General features: G+C 41.9%; 1 protein-coding gene across 5 annotated transcripts in view; it reads right to left on the bottom strand.

Annotated features, from left to right (window-relative positions):
* The window catches only part of pde6a (phosphodiesterase 6A, cGMP-specific, rod, alpha), a 51,389-nt gene that overhangs the window by 8,463 nt on the left and 24,643 nt on the right, over positions 1-18,283 (bottom strand). For 4 of the 5 annotated variants that reach the window (XM_040120351.1, XM_040120350.1, XM_040120354.1 and 1 more), the window contains 8 exons: positions 17,064-17,151; positions 16,261-16,361; positions 15,626-15,733; positions 15,459-15,522; positions 11,663-11,737; positions 8,882-8,965; positions 8,296-8,464; positions 7,843-7,977 (listed from right to left, as the gene is read on the bottom strand). In XM_040120351.1, the coding sequence (XP_039976285.1) occupies positions 7,934-7,977; positions 8,296-8,464; positions 8,882-8,965; positions 11,663-11,737; positions 15,459-15,522; positions 15,626-15,733; positions 16,261-16,361; positions 17,064-17,151 (733 nt within the window). In that variant the 3' untranslated portion in view covers positions 7,843-7,933. Of the gene's footprint in view, positions 1-7,842; positions 7,978-8,295; positions 8,465-8,881; positions 8,966-11,662; positions 11,738-15,458; positions 15,523-15,625; positions 15,734-16,260; positions 16,362-17,063; positions 17,152-18,283 lie in introns of those variants that run through there. The other variant, XM_040120353.1, reaches the window with a different exon arrangement.

Raw genomic sequence — 18,283 nt, 5'->3', positions numbered from 1 at the left:
TAACTTCAAACTGCAGTCAGATGAGAATTACATTTATGCATGTGTGATTAATCGTTTCTTTGGTTAACACAGCCAATTTGTCAAACATTTCCTTTTTTTTTTTTTTTACACTTTGGTGATTATTTGTACAGCCCAAAGCCAGAGGAGAAAGCAGATGATTAAAAATCATTATGTCAGCCATTTCCTGTCCTGCTGTCCTCTGTTTGGTTGTTTCCGTGGGGCAGTCGTGACTGCAGCAAACAGAGCTGCTCTGCAGTGCAGTGCAGAGTTATTACACACACAGTGCTGTCCCCATGAGCCTCAGCTTAACTCTGACAGGGACAGCAGGGCGACACACTACTGCCAACCATGAACCTCATAACTTCTGTTTATTTGTTCTGGTTCCTCATGTCGAAATTGAGTAAAAGTTTGTTTATCCGTTTTATGTGATCACATTTTTGGCTTCAGCTGAGACATTTTCATAATTACACTAATCAGCATGTGCTGTTGCGATGTGTTGTTCTTCCCTTCGTCCATGTGACAAGTGTAATATCTCAGACACTGATGGTTACTTTCCCCGAAACTTCTCTAAAAAATGTTTCTCATTACTTCACACTGCGCCTTGTAAATCAGCCCTTCTGCACAGCCAGAACCTGTGGCTTTTATGCTCACACATGACTGGCCACAACGTGGGTGTTCACAATGAACACAAGAATTGATCCCTCAGTTGGTTTTGTCCAGTGACAATTTTCAAATCTTGACAAAAACAGAGAGAGGCAGCATTACGTAGTGTAATGCTACTATGAGTGGAAAGTAAGAGGAACTGATAAATATATGGAGCCACAGTGAGCTGGTAGATGCAGACAATATATGGCCTTGTTTTGCAGCGTAATTCTATTTTATATCACGGCAGCATCAGTCAAGACATTTAGCCGTAACATGTGAAATACAACTTCAATAATATCAAAACAAGCTCAGTACAGTTTAAAATGGATCTTTTGACAGCAGCCATGTGGGAAATTACGATTGTGGAACCGCTCAAAGTGCAGCAGGCCAGCCAAACTTTCTGACATCCCAGAAATGCAGCCGAAATGTCCGAGAGCCAAATCACTGATCGTTAAAGCAATTAATCATCGGGACCCCCCTCAAACTACACGTGAAACGACATCCAACATGGCAGAAATTTGGCCCGTTTCTAAAAGTAGCCGGGAGGAACCATTGTAGGGTTAAACTAGGATCTGTACAGTGGCATATTCCCAGCGTTCCCAATATTCTCAATATTATGTTCCAGCATTTTAATAATTCAACTTTTTGTCGCTGATTGGGGAAACTTGGGCACGCGAATGGATTAAAGCACTTGGATAAATATGCCGCTCGGCCGAAGGGGGTAGAAACATCATTCGAATGAGGAGAAAGAAAATTGTTTTTTATTTACATATAATGTGCTTTTATGTCTGCTACATGGTAAATAATTCATCATTCTTCCACACCTAGCACAGAACAATGAGTTGAAGATCTTGTGTGTGTAAATGTAAAAACTGGGGAACATCTTTTTAATCTCAGAATCTCAGAATCTCAAAGTGATTACATTGATTATGGGAGTGGAACAACATTTACTGTACCAGTCACAACGAGATGAAATGTGATTAGAAAAGAACCTGTTAAATGCTGTCTCATCTTTTTTTATTTGTTGGAGTAAATTTTAATGTCATTCGTTCTGCACTCTTTGCAAGAGACATTTTTCCTACATTTATTTAGACAGATGAACTTAGACACATTCTCAAAACCAATTAAGTATGCTTTGAATTACATTGTAATAAATTCATCTCAGAAATGAGGTTTTTATATCAGCCACAGTCAGCGGTGTCTCTGGGAAATGCCAACTGAGCTCAGAGAGCAAACAGGACACACTGCAGAGAGCTGTTATCAGGTCAAAGGTCACCTTGTGAAACGCTCTGATAACTGGTACATTCAGTGCTGACACCATGCGACACGCTGGCACAAATTGATGACTTACAACCACTGGATACTGGTAAATTACCTAGAGCTTGAATGTATTACAATTTGTTGACAGTATTTTGTTGCTGTTCATCATTCTACCTTGCACATACACACACATTGCAGTGTTTTAATTCTACTGTCGGATATTGTTTGATCTGTAATATTCATATTTATGTTTGCCCCCCCAAAAAAAACCCAAAATCAATCAAATAAAATAAAGATATGAAACCTTTATCTGTTTAAATTTAGGTTACAAAATAATAACACACACACACACACACATATATATATAAATAAAATTCTCCTGCCTAGAAATCATATTATCCATGGGGATTTTGACCATGATCTGGAGAACAACTACTTCACAGAACAGTGGTATTTGGTGTTATATCACTGAACAGATGAAGGCAAATTAAATGTGTTGCAGTTTGCGATACGTTTGGTTTCTGTTTTGGATCCTGCATATTGCTTGAGTTGCCGGAGCCGCCTCTCAACTGTCCTCATGAGACACGTTGATCCAGGCAGGCACCTACATCACTGAAAAGATTTAGCTTTGTTTTACTGCGTCTATCAAGTTCATCTCCTGGCATTGATTTAACCCCATAAAAATGCATCTCTGTTCCTCAAAATCACATATTAAGCAGTTTTTTCCATGAAAAAAAAAAATCCCTTCGTGGCCTTAAAATGGCCGGGATGTAACTCTACACTTTTACCTGATTCAGAAATCTTGGATCGATGAATTTGCAAATTAGCCCCACATTTATCTCCACCCACCCCTCAGCCGCTCCCCTGCAGCTTTGAATCTGCTCAACAAACCTCTGCTTGTTTTCTGTTTTGCTAGCGACTGTATGCTACACAAGGGCAGGCGGTAATTCAAGCACACATGTTTCGGACCCCAAACCGACTCCGAGAACGAAAAAAGAGTTGAATTGTACTGGGTCACCGCTCTCTGCAACGTTAGAAACGTAACGGTGATAGACAATATGAGCCTTTGGATTGACTACGTTATCAAACAGCTAATAACGTGATAATAATGTTAGATAAATCTTGTTCCCGATCTCCAGCTCTGACTTAGCTACCTAGCTTGCGATATACCGATAGCCTGGCTTCGTCATAGCGTCGCGCTCTGGTGAAACAAGGGGCATCAGAGGTATGCTATGGCTAAACGATATGGAAAGCCCCGGCCCGCATGAAACCCAGGCTGCCTGAATCCGTTTTCTTGAGACTGTCAACGGTAAACTGCAGTTCCAAGGTGCAAATACTCAGTCATGGCGTTGACTGCTTATTCCGCTCGTGACATGTCATCTTGTATCATATAAAAAACACCATATGGACATGTCAAGGTTAAAAGCTTGATGTTCACGGGAGGGGGTCCTTAAAGAAAGGTGTGAAAACGACGTGAAGGAGAAAGGTCACATCATCGTGTTCTCCTGAGGTCACATCTCCTCTCACACATTTTTTGTTTTACCTTAATATCATTTGGTCTTTGAGGAAATGATATTAAGGCCATTTTCACCATCAGCATTTCGCTTCACGTTTTACAGTCACAGAGGTAAGTTGTTAAACGGTCTCCACTGCTGAAGCAATTAGTTGATTCTAAGTTGATTGATCAGTTGATTGATCAGTTGATTTTTATTTTTTATTTTGTAATTTGCAATGTAGAAATGCCACGTATTTGGGTTATTTTGGCTGTCAATAAGTTTTATTAAGATAAAAGTTTGTGACATTTTACGCTGCTGAATGATCAACTAACAGTGACCCACCGGTAGGTCAGCCATCCTGGATTTGAATATTTCACTCAACGTAAACAGTTTATCAATGAAGAGTTAGAACAAGTTGAAATATGATAGATCTAAATGACACTGTCGCGCGTTGTGAAATAATGAACTTAACGCTGCTTGAGGGGAAACAAAAGGGGAAAGCCGGATGTCAAGAGGTTACCACAAAGAGAAACTCATGGCGGAAATCATCCTGGTCATATCTGTTGTCCGTGTGCCGCAGGTCTGACGCTTAAGCACCCATCACTACCCGGAACACGGGTGATCTACTGTACGAATTTCATGTTATTCTAGTAATGAGCACAGCATCAGCTAAATATTCAATGCAGTGCGTGTGAGAGAGCTCCAGCAATGCAGATGAGAATGCATGGCTGGGACAAGAAAGCCTGAGCAAACTAGTCAAGTGACTTCCTCTGCTTAGAAACTGCCGCCGACCCATGCACAGTCGTCCTATAAATAGTCCTGCACGGTTCTCTCTGCTGTGGCTCGCAGAATGGCAGCTCTGCAGTCACGACTGCCCCCGATCCCTGCTAGAAAAGAGGCTAAAGCCTCCTTCCTGTTGGCTCACTGGGTGTACTGCAGGTGCTACTCTGCCTCTCCCTCTCTCTGCAGTCACGGGTTGTCCCTGCGTCAGAGCCCAGCTTTACACACTCCGCTGATCATCACAACCGTATACGGCAATCCTTTGAGTTCCCAGCATACCCTCACGTCATGGGGACTTACGTCATACACCACTGACGACACACTCAGATCACGTATCCGTGCTATTAATACATTAATACGGCGTATGAGGCAGGGAGGGAGGGGTGGGTTGGGTGGGTGGTGATGAACTCAGCTCATGTCCTGCCCCCTGTTGAGGACCCAGCGGCGATCACTTCTCATTAAGCCGCTCTGGCGTCATGTTGCGTTTTATAACAGTATTATGTATGGTTCTAGGTGAGAGAATTAAATGATGTGTACACACACAAACACATTGAAATTGATAGTGCAGCTGGCAGTTATTTATACATTGTCAGCTGTTGTGTAAGTCGTCGTTATGCATGTTCCCTGCAGCATTCCCGCGTTAGTTCTCTCATCAACACACATTTCCAGTTACTTTCATAAAGCCATTTGCCAGATGTTCACTTCTCAACCACCATTTACGTGTTGAACAGTGAAAAAAGACACGTATGCTACAAAAAGTTTCTACTTTTCCACAGGTGCATCTGATCTGTAAAAAAAAAAAAAATTTTAAAAATGGACCAATGTTTCTCTGATTTCAATTCAAAACCGTTCCTAAAGTATTTTAGAAACGGTTTTGAATTTCAGTTCGATTTCCCCATGTTTGGTTTCAATTCCAACACGCACTTACCATAGAAATCCTGTGCTGGGGCTGGGTTGTGAGTGGTGCCAGGGTTTGTTTCCCTTATAATGTCTCAAAGAGTGCGTCCTACTTTGTCCTCAGAGTGAGCTGCTCCCAGTAAACACGCATTTGGTAATTGGCAGGTCAAAGACATCCAAGCATCTACGCTAACTGTTAGCGTAGACACATTTAGCTGTGTTTTAAAGTTTTGCAGACATCCAGGTTACAGCGAACCATTGCTTCATTATTATTTAGCCAGCATGAATTAAATCTTGAATATAGTTATTCAAAATCTGTTGCAACATTAATCATATGTATCCTAGATGTCTAAAAACCTTTAACTATCCAACCAAACTGAACCCATTTTTAGCGTTTACCACGTTTGACCTGTAAATTACTGCTTAATGTACAGCAACGTGGGACAAGTACTTAATACCCATAGATTAATGTATAACCTGACAACCTCTGTCTAGAATCAATAAACCTCTGTGATCTGGGAAGGAAATATTTTAATTTTGGTATCCTTTCCCTGGCGTAGAATTGATGCACACCACCAGAAGGTTACCTGTTTTTGGGGAAATCAATTTCAGCACAACACTTAGCCGGCTACCTCCACACTGCTGTCAGTCAAATGCTTGCTAGGCCGTAAATCCTGATGGTTGAGAAAAAGTGAAACATTTTCCCAAAAAAAATTCCCTTGAGAATTAAATTACAGTGTAGTGGGAGAGAGAGTGCAACAAGTCTGTCTTAGAAATGAAATGATTACAAAAGTGAATTAAAAATATGCTGTCTATGTAGAAAACACTTTATCATACACACACAAACATGAGTGTTTATGGTGAAATACACAAATTTGTTTTCTATGCAGAGTGATAAAACTGCACAGAAATGGACGTGGATGCAGCGGTAACTACATAGTGTCTGACAGAGTGTAAAAAACACAAGAAACTGAGTCACAACCATCGTCAGGATTTAACACCAGACACAGCAAAAACACTGACACACTAACACAAACTAAACAGGGTAAAACTAAACTACCACACACAGGCACAGCTCAGTAAAAACAGGGACACCAGCGTTAGTCAGTATGAAAATAGCAATCTTTACTAATCTCTGCAAAATGACTTGTAAGCAATGTCACCTTTCTTCATTACTAACCACAGTGAAAGCAATACATTGTGTGTGTTTGTGTGAGAAATTAGTTCACATAAACACGATTTCGTCTCTGCTGGTCTGTATTAGTTTTTCTGCACAAGTGTCTACAAACTTTAACATTAAACAGCACATGGGGAAGGTGGTACAGGTGGTATACAGGTGGTATGAAATGCTAAAAAGGATCAGGTCAACATATTATCTTGTAATATACTTTAATACATACAGTAAAACCAATGCGGCAGAGAAGACAAGCCGTCTTTAACCAACCAATAACTGAACGGCAGTGGTCATAATGGTTTTTTCAGCATGCATCTATTTTGCAAGCAATGTTCTCATTTCTCTGATCTGCATTTGCATAGCAAAGTTATCCATTCTGACCACCTAACAGCATGTGGAAGAGCAAGCTGGGACAAACGTGTCAACAAAGCTAATGTCACAAGAGCTGAGAAGAAAAATACGTATTAACCGTTGATTCACAGGCACCATCGAAATGCCTGGTGAGGAATGTCATTAACCAGAGTTGGAGCCTTTTCCCTCTTGGTGTTTATACAACTGCATCATAAAGGAACCACATCTACAATATCCTCAGAATACTGTGATGCCTTAAAACACCAACACACCTCACCATCAGAGTCACGCTGGAGCTATAGTTTATCCATTGTCTTGGATCTTTTTTTTGCCATTATTTTGCTCATATCAATACAGAACGAGTATATGCTGCATTTGCTTCATCAAGGCAAGTATCTAGAACGTTTTCAATCAAGTTAGAAAACTTTCTGACATCCTCGAAGTGCCGATTTTTTTTCCCCAACATTTTCGTTGTTCCCATCCTGTTGAGACCCAGAACTATCACAGTAAATATGATCTCAGAGCATGTACCTTAGACCGAATGTCGAAGCTGACACAAAAGTATTACGTTTAATCAGGAGACACAGGTGTTTACAAGTTCAAATATGTGCTGATCAAACACATATTAAAAGGTTGGTGTAGGTGCATAACGCACCAGCCATCATCCCATATACTTAGCCTTAAAAGGAACAAACTGATGGTTTGCATATTTTAGCCCATTAGCTACTCAACAGACTGTGTAATGAAACATACCTTTCTAAGCAGCTGCTGCTTAAATCACTTTCAAGAGACTTGCATGGTAATGCTGTGTAAGCAGTGACTGTTTTGGAAGCTCTTTCTCGATGGTGTATTGAAAAGGTTTGTAGGCGGCTGACATTCAGCAGCCGAGTTGCCATCTGAACAAGAACATCTTCAACGCGAGAAGCTTCCAAATGTTTCACAAGGTGCGTGTTTCCTTATTGTTGGTCTGCCAGGTTTGATTTTCAGACGGCGTACACGACTTGCCTCATGTAATACGTCAAATGTTTGACGCTGGAGCTTCCCACAAACACCTGAACACACCATCGAGCCCAGGATGAGTAATACAGTATCAAAGCATGCATGGAAAGAAGCAGTGCAGAAGGAGATTTCAGTAAGTGCAGCTGTAGGAAACAACTAACGGGTATTTTGAAGTGAGAGATGCCCTCTCAGTAAACTGGATTTATTGGGTATGATCTCAATAATCCCACCCAAAAAAAAAAAAAAAAAAAAAATACGGAAAAATCTTTTGGGGAGATCCAGTGTTGGACCACAACCATGTAGCAAGCGAGGTGGTACTATTGTAGCATCTCTAGCTGAGAATACAAGTCTTTGATTGTGACTGGGCTGCACTCGCTGCAGGAGGAAGGAAGGAAGGAAGGAAAGAAAGGAGGAAGAAATGGAAAAAGGAAAAACAGAGAAGAAGTTATTTTTTATTATTTAAGGTGACAACATGAAAAATGTATTCAAAACCTGTAACAATGTCTACACCCGTATGTGTGTATTTGTGTGTCTCTGTGCGTTATCGTGGTTACCAAACACTAGTTTTGGCATTAACTGTAGCTCAAAATTGGCACGTGGACTATTTATGCTCGGAGGCATTTACATCCCACATGAAAAACAGAGAGAGCAATGCATCGTTTGTGTGTGTTCACATGTGTGAGAGCCTCCCACCTTGTCTGGCTTCTGCAGCCTTCTGAGCTTCCTCCTCCTTGGCTTTCTTGGCTTCCTCGATGGCAGCCATTTTGGCCTCGTGCACCTCCTTCAGGGCGTTCCACTCCTTCCTGTTGTTCAGTAGCCGGTCCAGCATGGGGGTGATCTCCACGTGGAAACGGCTGAACTCCTGGGGAGCAGGGGAGCGGGAAGAGTCGACGCAAATCGAGTCACATCGAATCAATACAGCTTTGTTAGAGCCAAACTGTAAGAATTTATTAAATCATGAATATAACAATAACAAATGAGTCTCACATTGTGAAAACAAAGTCAATTATGGTAACCCAGTGTCACATCTAAACTAACTTGAAATAAAGTTACGCAGCCGATAATGAAGTCAACACCAGGTTAAAATATGCCATCAATTCTCTCATAAGACCGACCCCCATAAAAGCTTCTGTTGAGGTCAAGCTTGGAATCAAAACTGCATGTAAATGTACCTGCGGTTGAGCCATGTGCAGGTGTTCATCGCAGTGAGCGTTAGTGAATTAAAGGGACCCAATAGTGGACGTTGCGGCGCGTGTGTTTGCGTGGTGTGACGTCTCACCTTGTACACGAAAGAGCAGACGAAGTCGATGAAACCACACTGCAGCTTCGGCAGCTCATCTGCTTTGTTTCTGTCCATCATAGGCTGGAGAGGAGAGAGAAAAGGGTTTAAATCACTCACATATGCTGATCTGGTCCTCAGCACTGCTGCTGAGCCCTTGCATTTTAATGTCGTTATCTTTACTATACACTACCAGTACTATATATGCCAATAATACCAATATACTGTAATATGCAGCTGAAGTATTACTGCATTACAAACACATCAAGGTATTGTAGCTTTGACAGTGTATAAAACGTTTCTCACACACAAAAACCAGTGATTTTTGTAGTTTATACAAGCACAGAAATGGCTTTACGAACTGGTTCCTGTTTCAGCCAAAAACTCTAACGGGTTTATCAATTTTAAAGCTCGGCTAAAACTACTCACTGTATAATGTGTGGACACCATAACACCCAGACAATATCTGAATCAATCCAAGAGCCCTGAATAAATACTCATGGATCTTTTAGCTTTGTGTTGTGGATGTGTTTGTGCTGTGCCATTGGAATACATTATCTCTCTGGTGCTGTTATATTGTCCACCCTGTTGTCTTGCTGCAAACTAAATATGTGAAGTTTGCAGCAATAAAAGAAAAACAATAAAGTCGTATAATAGAGGAAGAGACTGGTATCGCATTTATCGACTAATTTAACTTTCGGGTCTGTTTTTATAGGTCGACACCCAAGTAGAAAACCTGAGGAACTAAAGCTGCTGGATTGTTCTCGAGCACAGCACTAGTGTCCTCCCAGCCCCAGCGAAGCTGTTCTAAAGCTGACCTCTGAACTTTGTGGAGTGAATTGTAGGGGACAATTTCCAATACATTAAAAGGACTTTAAAGAAAACAACAACAAAAAAACCAAAACATGTACCTGTTTTATCAGCTACAGCAGAATCACAAAGAGGCATAGTGCTCCATCCTCACTAACTGAGAAAACTGCAGATTCATCCAGTTTGTACAAAATAAATTCAAATGTTTTGGGGCATCAAATCAAAACCTGAAACCCGAATAGTCTCCTTTAATACCTAAAAAAGAATGTATTAAAAAAAAAAAATTAAAGAGTCTAAACTCTGCAGCCTTGTAACAGAGGGCTGTAGTTCCTCGGTGGGTCCTTTCTGAGTATAAATAAAGCCACGAATGAGCCATGTAAAGTTGCGTGACGCGTGAGCAGCACACTGAATTTAAAAACCTGTCAGAACTGTGAGGAAGTTCATGCTGGCAAAAATTGCCCACCCACATTTCCTGATAAAACTGATCAAGTGTTGCAGCCTCTTTTTTTCTTGTCAGACCACAGTGAGTCACAGAACCGACTGCTGGGAAAATACAAACTGATCAAAATGAAAAGTTTTCCCTGCTGACACAGATGCTATTAAATTCAGAGCAATGTAAGGTGAGAATGTGTGGGATGGTGCTTCTCACACCTCAACTGTCTCAAGGACGAGAGGGAATGAAACAGAGCGAGGAGAGAGAGTGACAGAGGCAGACAACAGGCGAGAGAGCCAGGGGAGGGTACGGTCGGCTGGGCCACAGTGACCGTTCTTTCTGTATCAGTGCTCCACATAATGGCCCTCGCTCAGTGCTGCCGCCACAGGGAACTAAATCTGTCTTTTCATTTCGTCTTCCAACTGTGTTTCTGTCTCTCGTTTTCCTTCTCTCTCATCCCGTCCTTCCCGCTCTCCATCCTAAACCGAAACCCCAAGGAGAACCCTGCCTTGCCTTAATTCCCATCATTTCCGTGATTTCTGCCCAGCCACCAAATCCCCTTTCTCCTCCTCTAAAAGATTTAGCTTTACTGAAACAAACTGATAAAAGAGGGGAAAGTATGAAAAACAAATTACACCGATAAATCCCGGAACACAAAATAACACTTCACAATCCAAGTTAATTGAAAAGATTGATCGCACACACACACCAGTTTTTTGCAGACTGCAGGAGTACTGATTTGCATCATTAACTAGTTCAAACTATAGCAATTTGTCCGCATTTGTCCAGATTACAGTCATAAAACGGATCATTCCATTGATCTGATCATGAAGGGTCCGACTAGGCTCATTTCGGAGGCGAGACATTTGAGCCCTAAACCTGTGAATTTCAGGATTTATGACGCGAGTCGACAGCGAACTGCCCCATTTTTCACCCTTCACCGCAGACTCATGACGAGTTTATGAAATAAAATGATCTAAGCTCAAACGTCAGTTTCATAACTTTTCTGAATTGTCAAGGGAAAAGTGGCCATCGTGGTTAAATCGGGGTCAGAATCAGCCTTTACGTTGTGTGGAAAGTTTTCAAGAAAAATAAACGTAATTTATACCAAAATCAGACAAGATTTTCATTTAAAAATAGTAAAACTATCAAACATTTCCACAGTAGTATTTCTTCAGAGAACCCGGTCAAGCCTTTAAAAAAAACAAAAAAAAAACAAAAAACACATCAGCCTAAGATTTTAGGAAACCAATAATAATGAGGTCAAAAGTCAGAGCTAACAATTTGTTACCAACTTTGTTATTTCTCTATTCAGTCTAGTTATTCATCTTATGCTATGCTCTATTGCCTTTCAAAGGGAAATCCTCCTTTTGAGGTCAGAGGTCACAGTCAACTATAAATGGATCAGCAGCACCGCTGGAGCTGCAAGGCGTTCGGCAGACTTCAGCAGGACTGATGCTTCCGCCAGCCACCCCCTCGAAACCTCGTGTCCGCTGTTCCTCCCTGTCTCCTAATCCCCAGTCTTACTGTGTCCTTACAATAGGCTGTTGCTCCAGGACTGTCCTCTCCAGGTCTCCCTGCTCCCAGAACTCTGCAGCTACAGACAGCGCCACCTAGAGGGTCAAACAAAGTTTCGAGACGTCAAATTAAAAGACAGTCAACAGATTTTGTCTCGTGTGATGTTATTGAAGGGGCATGTTGGTAAGCGATGAAAAAAAAAAAAAGAAATCAGATGCTTTACAATTTTGGTGATTTTCATCAATTAATAATCACTGGTCTCAGTACATGGTCTTCAGAGGGCTGCAAATGGTTTAGTGGCTTTGTGATGAAAATCATATAAAATCCTCTGAAGATAAGCTTAAAAATACAAAATGGTTTAAATGAAAAGAAGGCTGCTTTCCTCAGATTCGTTTTTTATCAAGCAACAGTGACAAAATTATTTATAATATCATATATCTTATTATATATTATTGTATAATCAGTTAATCTGTTGATTATTTTTACATTAATAATTAATTATTTAGTTTATAAAATGTTTCCAGACTCTTCAGAGCCCCTACGACATCTCCAAATTACGTGTTTGTCTGACCAACAGCCCGAGACCAAAAGGTATTCGATTTACAGTGATATAAAACACAGAAAACCACAGTGTCAAGTAATTTTCTATCAACTGACTAATCATTCCAGCACCACCTACAGTACCTGGGTGAAATTCCCCTTTAAGTCACAGGCAGCCATAAAGCTGCTGCTTCAGCACGGTTTCCACGGTGCCAATTTGCGGAGCGTTTTATCGAGCAGGAAAAGCTCCCGTATATGTTGTTAAAACCATCCTGTAAAGCTTTCGCAGTGTCCCATAAATGAGAATCTTATTCACTGCTCACGAGGGAGTTTCAGGGCTTATGCCTTGATGAGATGAAAGCCTGTTTCATCTGCCCTCACAAACCTAAAACGGAGCATCACGAGATCTGATGAATAATATTTGAATTCTGTGTTCAGGATAGAAGCCTCATTTTAGGAAGAGTTAGTCATCAAGCCAGTTTTTTTTTTTTGGGGGGGGGGACAATTGTCATGAGGCCGTGGCAGCCAGTAGACAGATATTTTGTGTGCGTGGGAAGCAGAACGGAGTTAAAAAGAAAATAGCTATAAAACTGTCAGTGGAATATCTTATCGAGAGCGGAGCAGCTCGAGCCTCTCTCTCCCCAGAACATCTCAGGAGGGGCTGTCTATCATCAATAAAAATCTGAGTGAAGATATTTGTACTTTAGAAGATTTTTATTTAAGAATCTGACCATCTTATCGGCTCAAATCACGATCTAGAGCTGTAATAGAGACTCATTTCACGCTTGCAGAGATTCCCTTTGCTTAAATTAAGATCTAGTATCACGTATCTGCAAGTCTCAAGATCAACACCAAACCTGGAATTTGGAGGGTTCATTTGGCAGCTACAGTAGGCAACCGCTGTGTTCAGGGTGGAATTCACCTTTCAGGAGAGGAGCTAGTCCTCGCAACGGCTTTTAGAGCACAATTCACAGGAGGGCGGGCGATGCCGTAGATGGATATCCTGACAGTGTGTGTGGGATGTAGAGCTGACTCACCAGGTGCAGACAACGGTGAAATAGGAGCAGAAAAAAACAAAAAAAAACAAAAAAAACACATACACTCCAAACAATAAAGGCGGAATATCATAATTGGCAGCGGCTGTGCAGAAAAAAGTGACAGAGCTGTTCTGAAGCTCATTAATCTGCTTAGGTTTGTCATAATAACGAATGGTATGGTAATAATTATTCTTTCGGTTTGATATGATGAGACGTTCTGTTCTATATCAGTTTGCACACGCGCTCATTATAATAAAAAGAGTGTAGATGAGAGACAGTAGATTAATTACAGTCTGATGTCCTGTACCTCTGACATACAATTGTAATTGATGAACAAATTAATGACGGGAGCCTGGAGTTGGGGAAAATGGCTGATATAGTGTGAATATAGAGATTAAATAAACGGTGACTGATAAAAAAAAACCTGAAGCAAAGTACATGAGATGTAAAAGTGATGTATCATCTTATTTTTGTGACAAATTGGTGTGACCGTCCTCTACTATAACAGGATGTTTGGGCTTCATTCATTTATAAGCCACTGTTCTGATTGGCTGATAGTACTGCTGGCCCCACAACCTCCGTTCACATATTGTAACTGAAGACCACATCTAGAAGCTCACAAACATGATTCTGAGCCCAATTTGGAAAAGTGTATACTGGAATTCATTAGCTTTTCATCACACTACACCAAAAAGTTGGTGAAGACATGAGGAGAACCAGGTTCACGATCCTTTAACCAGAAAATCTTCCCTGAGACTGGGCAACATGGGACTGCAGACGCTACCGCAAAATACAGAAATTAGCTAGCCATGCTGGCGGACAGTCACAGACCAAACCACGCCGTCTGAGAGGTGATATGCAGAACCATTTCGGGTTTAAAAAGGTGACGGAAAGATCGAGGATAAAGGTCAGGTGTTTGTTGACTCTGTAAAAAGCTGTACAGTGACTTTTCATTAGCCTGTCACTCAAGTGAGGCAGGGAAGGCACTGAAATGGATGATGAAACATAAATTATGCAATATAGTATAGAATTACATGGGCTGCATTTTAAATTAGTCTGAACAAATTACACATTATTTTGAGTTGGTTTGAACTTGAGTTTTTGAAAAAGTGACAGCCTTGTTTTGCCATAATGGAACAGTCAAGCACGGCTGGAGTCTGGAGCTCGGTCGTGACTTTTGCTCCTAATTCACAGTGATGGACTACTTTTACCAAGTCGGGTTATTTTGTGTTCTCTTTATAACTGAAATGAAGTGAATAATCCTGAAAAATTAGGGGAGAAAATATTTCAAATATCTTCTTTAAAGAGGCATGTTGAAACAACACAGCGCTCCTTCTCCTTTTCTGAAGCGGTGGTTCGAACATTTCTAGCTTGTGACCCTCTAAAAAGAAGCTACGTCAGCTCGTTACCCCTCATCACAGGTGGAGTACGGCTCTAATAATAAGCACGGGACCAGTTCAACCAGTTCCCTCTCTGACCATTTTATCTGAATAATTTTTAGAGGCCCGAAGAGATAAAATTATCTAGTGACTCGGATTTCGCTTCTAATCTTTGGCAAGTCATGGGGGGGTGGGTCCCTACCCCAGGCCTGGAACCACTGTCCAAGAAACCAAATAGATACATATTTTTATTTTTGAATACTGTCAACAGATGATATATCAAACACTTCATCAGCAAGGACCCAAATTACCATTACTGGTTTTATTATGGGTACAATGCAACTGCTAAGAGCCTCCAGCTTATGGGTGTGTATAAGAATGTGAAGCGGGCGTTACTGAAAAAAAGCTTATGGTCCCAGTCAACCGCAGACAAATAAAGGTAAAAAATTGCCCTCCAGCAGCGCCTGTTGAACAGCCAGAGATGCTTCCTGTTCGTATTAATATGCCTGTTTGTGTAGGCTTGATGGCAATGTGTATATACTGCATAGTTTACTGAACTAAATGCTAGGCCTCCCAGGTGGTAATGGCGGGAGCGAAAAGCAGCAGGTTGCTCTTGATGCATGAGGCCATCAGGAATCGCTGCCGAACGCTGCCGAGAGAAATGGCAGCGCTGACAAAATGTCACTCTCCATCTACTTTATCACTGGTTCCCCTCTCACAGAGCCTCTCCTGGAGCCCGCGTACAAGTGTGTGTCTTATTACTGTGAACGGCTGGATGTGAGGCAGGCTGGAGTGCCATTTCACAACCGCAACTGCGAGGTATGAAAAGGACCTTGTGTAGAGATCACACAGGTGCGTACCTTGCTCTGAATCTCCCAGGGTTTGGCGATGGCAGACAGGTCACAGGCAGTCATCATCATGGCCCTAGAAACCCAACGTACAGTATTTGTTGACATGAAATGACCGTTTGTATGCATCTGTGTTGGTACATGTCTCGGTGTGCGTGCGTGTTCGCGTTTGTGCCTACATGACAATCTCTTTACGCGTGGTCTCCAGCATCATGTACTTGGTCCATTCGTTCCAGTTCTCGTAGGTCTTGGACTGGTCCACAATCTTCTGGAACATCGTCCTCTTCCTGCACAGAAACGAAACAGTGCTCCAGTACCTCTGTCCTGTTGGTCTTTATCTCACGTGCTTTACAAGGCGTTACAATTACAGTCGGCCGTTGACACACTTCACTGAAGCTGCATCACCCACTCGGTGCTTGTTTTGCCGAGAACAGCAACGATTACAGATTAATGCGCAGGTAAAAGTGTGTTTGTGTACTGGGGATGTGTAATGGCTGTGCTTGGTGCACATTCTGACTTCAGGAGGGTTTGTGCCTTAAGGCCAGTTTATGCTTCAGCGAAAGATCAATGCAGAGCCTAGGGTGTTTCTACTGCGTCGATTCTGTGCAGAGGAATAAACAGGCCTTTACCGTCTCATCCAGTTTCGGTCACATCGACACAAAATATCTTTTTAACTAATTAAGTGTAATTAATCTTTCTTGTGATGCTGACTAAACAGCATTTAGGGCGGTAGGACGATGAATGGACCGAGTGAGTCATTTATTTTAATCAGTAAATAGCTGCATGTATACTCTTGCACGCCCTTAGGACTAACTTGAAGTAGAGAGCCAGGTCAGTGGCGATGATGGCGATATCCATGAGGTGGATGACGAGGTCGTGCTGACGGCGGTTCAGATTCTGATAAATGTTCAATGCCTGAGAAAAACAAGAGAAGGTCAGGACAGTGACTTCAAAGAACAGCAAGAACACCACCAGCTCAAGTTACTACGGTGGCGTGTGTGTCGGGGGGTTAGGTTTTCATGAGCCTGATTCGACATCCAAAGGGCTGAGGTCGGGATGTTTGACACTGGCGCATTACTCCGGCACGTCTGATCTCAAAATTTTGCGTCACACATACAGAGCAAGAGGAAACTCAACCGGGCCCCCTTTGATGTGAAACAGCAATGATGTGTGACAAGACTGATAAATTGGAAAAGATAAATGCAGAACACAGAAAGCTGAAAACGTGTTTCTGAGTTTTCCTTCTATGTCCCACACCACGTGGGATTCTACTACTGGACTGGAAAGTAAAAATTGAGAAATTCTGCACAGATCAAACAAGCTCTCTTTTAACATTCTGCTGCAGCTCCCACAAACCGATGGCAAAGCCTCGTGGGAAATGCTTTTGAACGCTGGGAAGACAATCATCATTGTAATTTCGGTTAATTATTCATAGCCATATTTTCCCTCCGAGTCACAGAAGCAAATGGAACAGAGGCGTGAAGCTAGGAGAGGGTGGGGCATCAATTTTTTATATTTATTGCAGTACAGTTGCGTCGCACTGCTTTCCGATGTACAGGTGTTCGGGTGTTAATGTGTTCGTACGTGCGTGCGTGCGTATAATGAATTGCGACATACTTCATCTCTGAGCAGAGTCTTGCCGAACTCCAGGTGGTGTCGTTCCAAGATGGAGGAGCCGTGAAGTTTAGCCAGAGGATTACCAGACCTGGAAACACACACTTCCTTGTTTTACTGTATATTCGTGGGGACCCGCCACTGACATGATGCATCCCCAAGCCCCTTACCTTAACCTTAACCATCACAACTGAAAGCTTAACCCGACCCTTCACCTTATTCTAACCAGAACCCTAAGACCAAGTCTTAACCCTCAAACAGCCCTTTGAAGTTGTGAGGACCGGCCATAGTGTCCTCACAACAATGGTTTCAAACCAAATTTTGTCCATACAAAATAGAAAGACATTTACACACACACACACACACACAGACACACAGCAGGTTGGGAGGTTACACTGTGATTAATCATGCATGTTAAATCCAAGGTGGGCCTGGCCCGCTGCATCCGTGGCTAATGGCGGCTCTCATTAGCTCATCCATCAGCAGGTGGAGCAGAGTAGCCGGAGGTGTACCTGGTCAATATCAGCTCATTGATGTTCTCAGCGTGCGACGTTACCTTCACCGAAAGAGCTGAGGTCAGCTCGTCCGCACGCGGGAGGAGTGGCTGCTGTAACTCTGAGCCAATTAAACAGCCTCAGAATGACCAAACAGTCGGATTTTCCAGAAGGAGAGAAGTTTTGAATCAATGTGGCTGTAAACTCCTGAAGAAATCGGGTCGTGTCAAACACGTCTGCTGTCTCACTAGTGACCGATCTTACAGACCAGAGAGAAGTCACTTTTGAGCTACAAGGAGAACCACGCCGTGTAAAACCACTGGTTGCACAGCTGGTCTCATTTCACCTCAGCATCCTTGATGCCCTTGTTTCACAGACCCTGAAGCTTATAATGACGGCCTCGGTTTTCTCACACTTACTCAAATATTTGCAGTTTGATGAGTCACAAGAGCCTGTATTGCCTTAAGAGAATCTGACCGCAAGCAACCACAACCTTAGACTGAACCACAAATACACTCATTGGTCACTTTAAGACATAGACCTGTTGTATTGTACTGCATTATATTCAGAGGCGTGAGAAAGAAATATATAACTAAACAATTACTAAACAATGATTTATTTTAGGACTAAAGTTCACTCAAATGACTTAACTACTCATAAAATGACTAGTTACCCTTAAAAGGTCAATATGTGAGAAACTACTTTGGAAAGTACAAATCAGGCCAAGTT

Source organism: Xiphias gladius, chromosome 23 (genome assembly GCF_016859285.1).
Source record: "Xiphias gladius isolate SHS-SW01 ecotype Sanya breed wild chromosome 23, ASM1685928v1, whole genome shotgun sequence".
Classification (NCBI taxonomy): domain Eukaryota; kingdom Metazoa; phylum Chordata; class Actinopteri; order Istiophoriformes; family Xiphiidae; genus Xiphias; species Xiphias gladius.
Note: the sequence above shows the minus strand (reverse complement) of the source record. Positions and strands in the feature narration are given on the sequence as shown.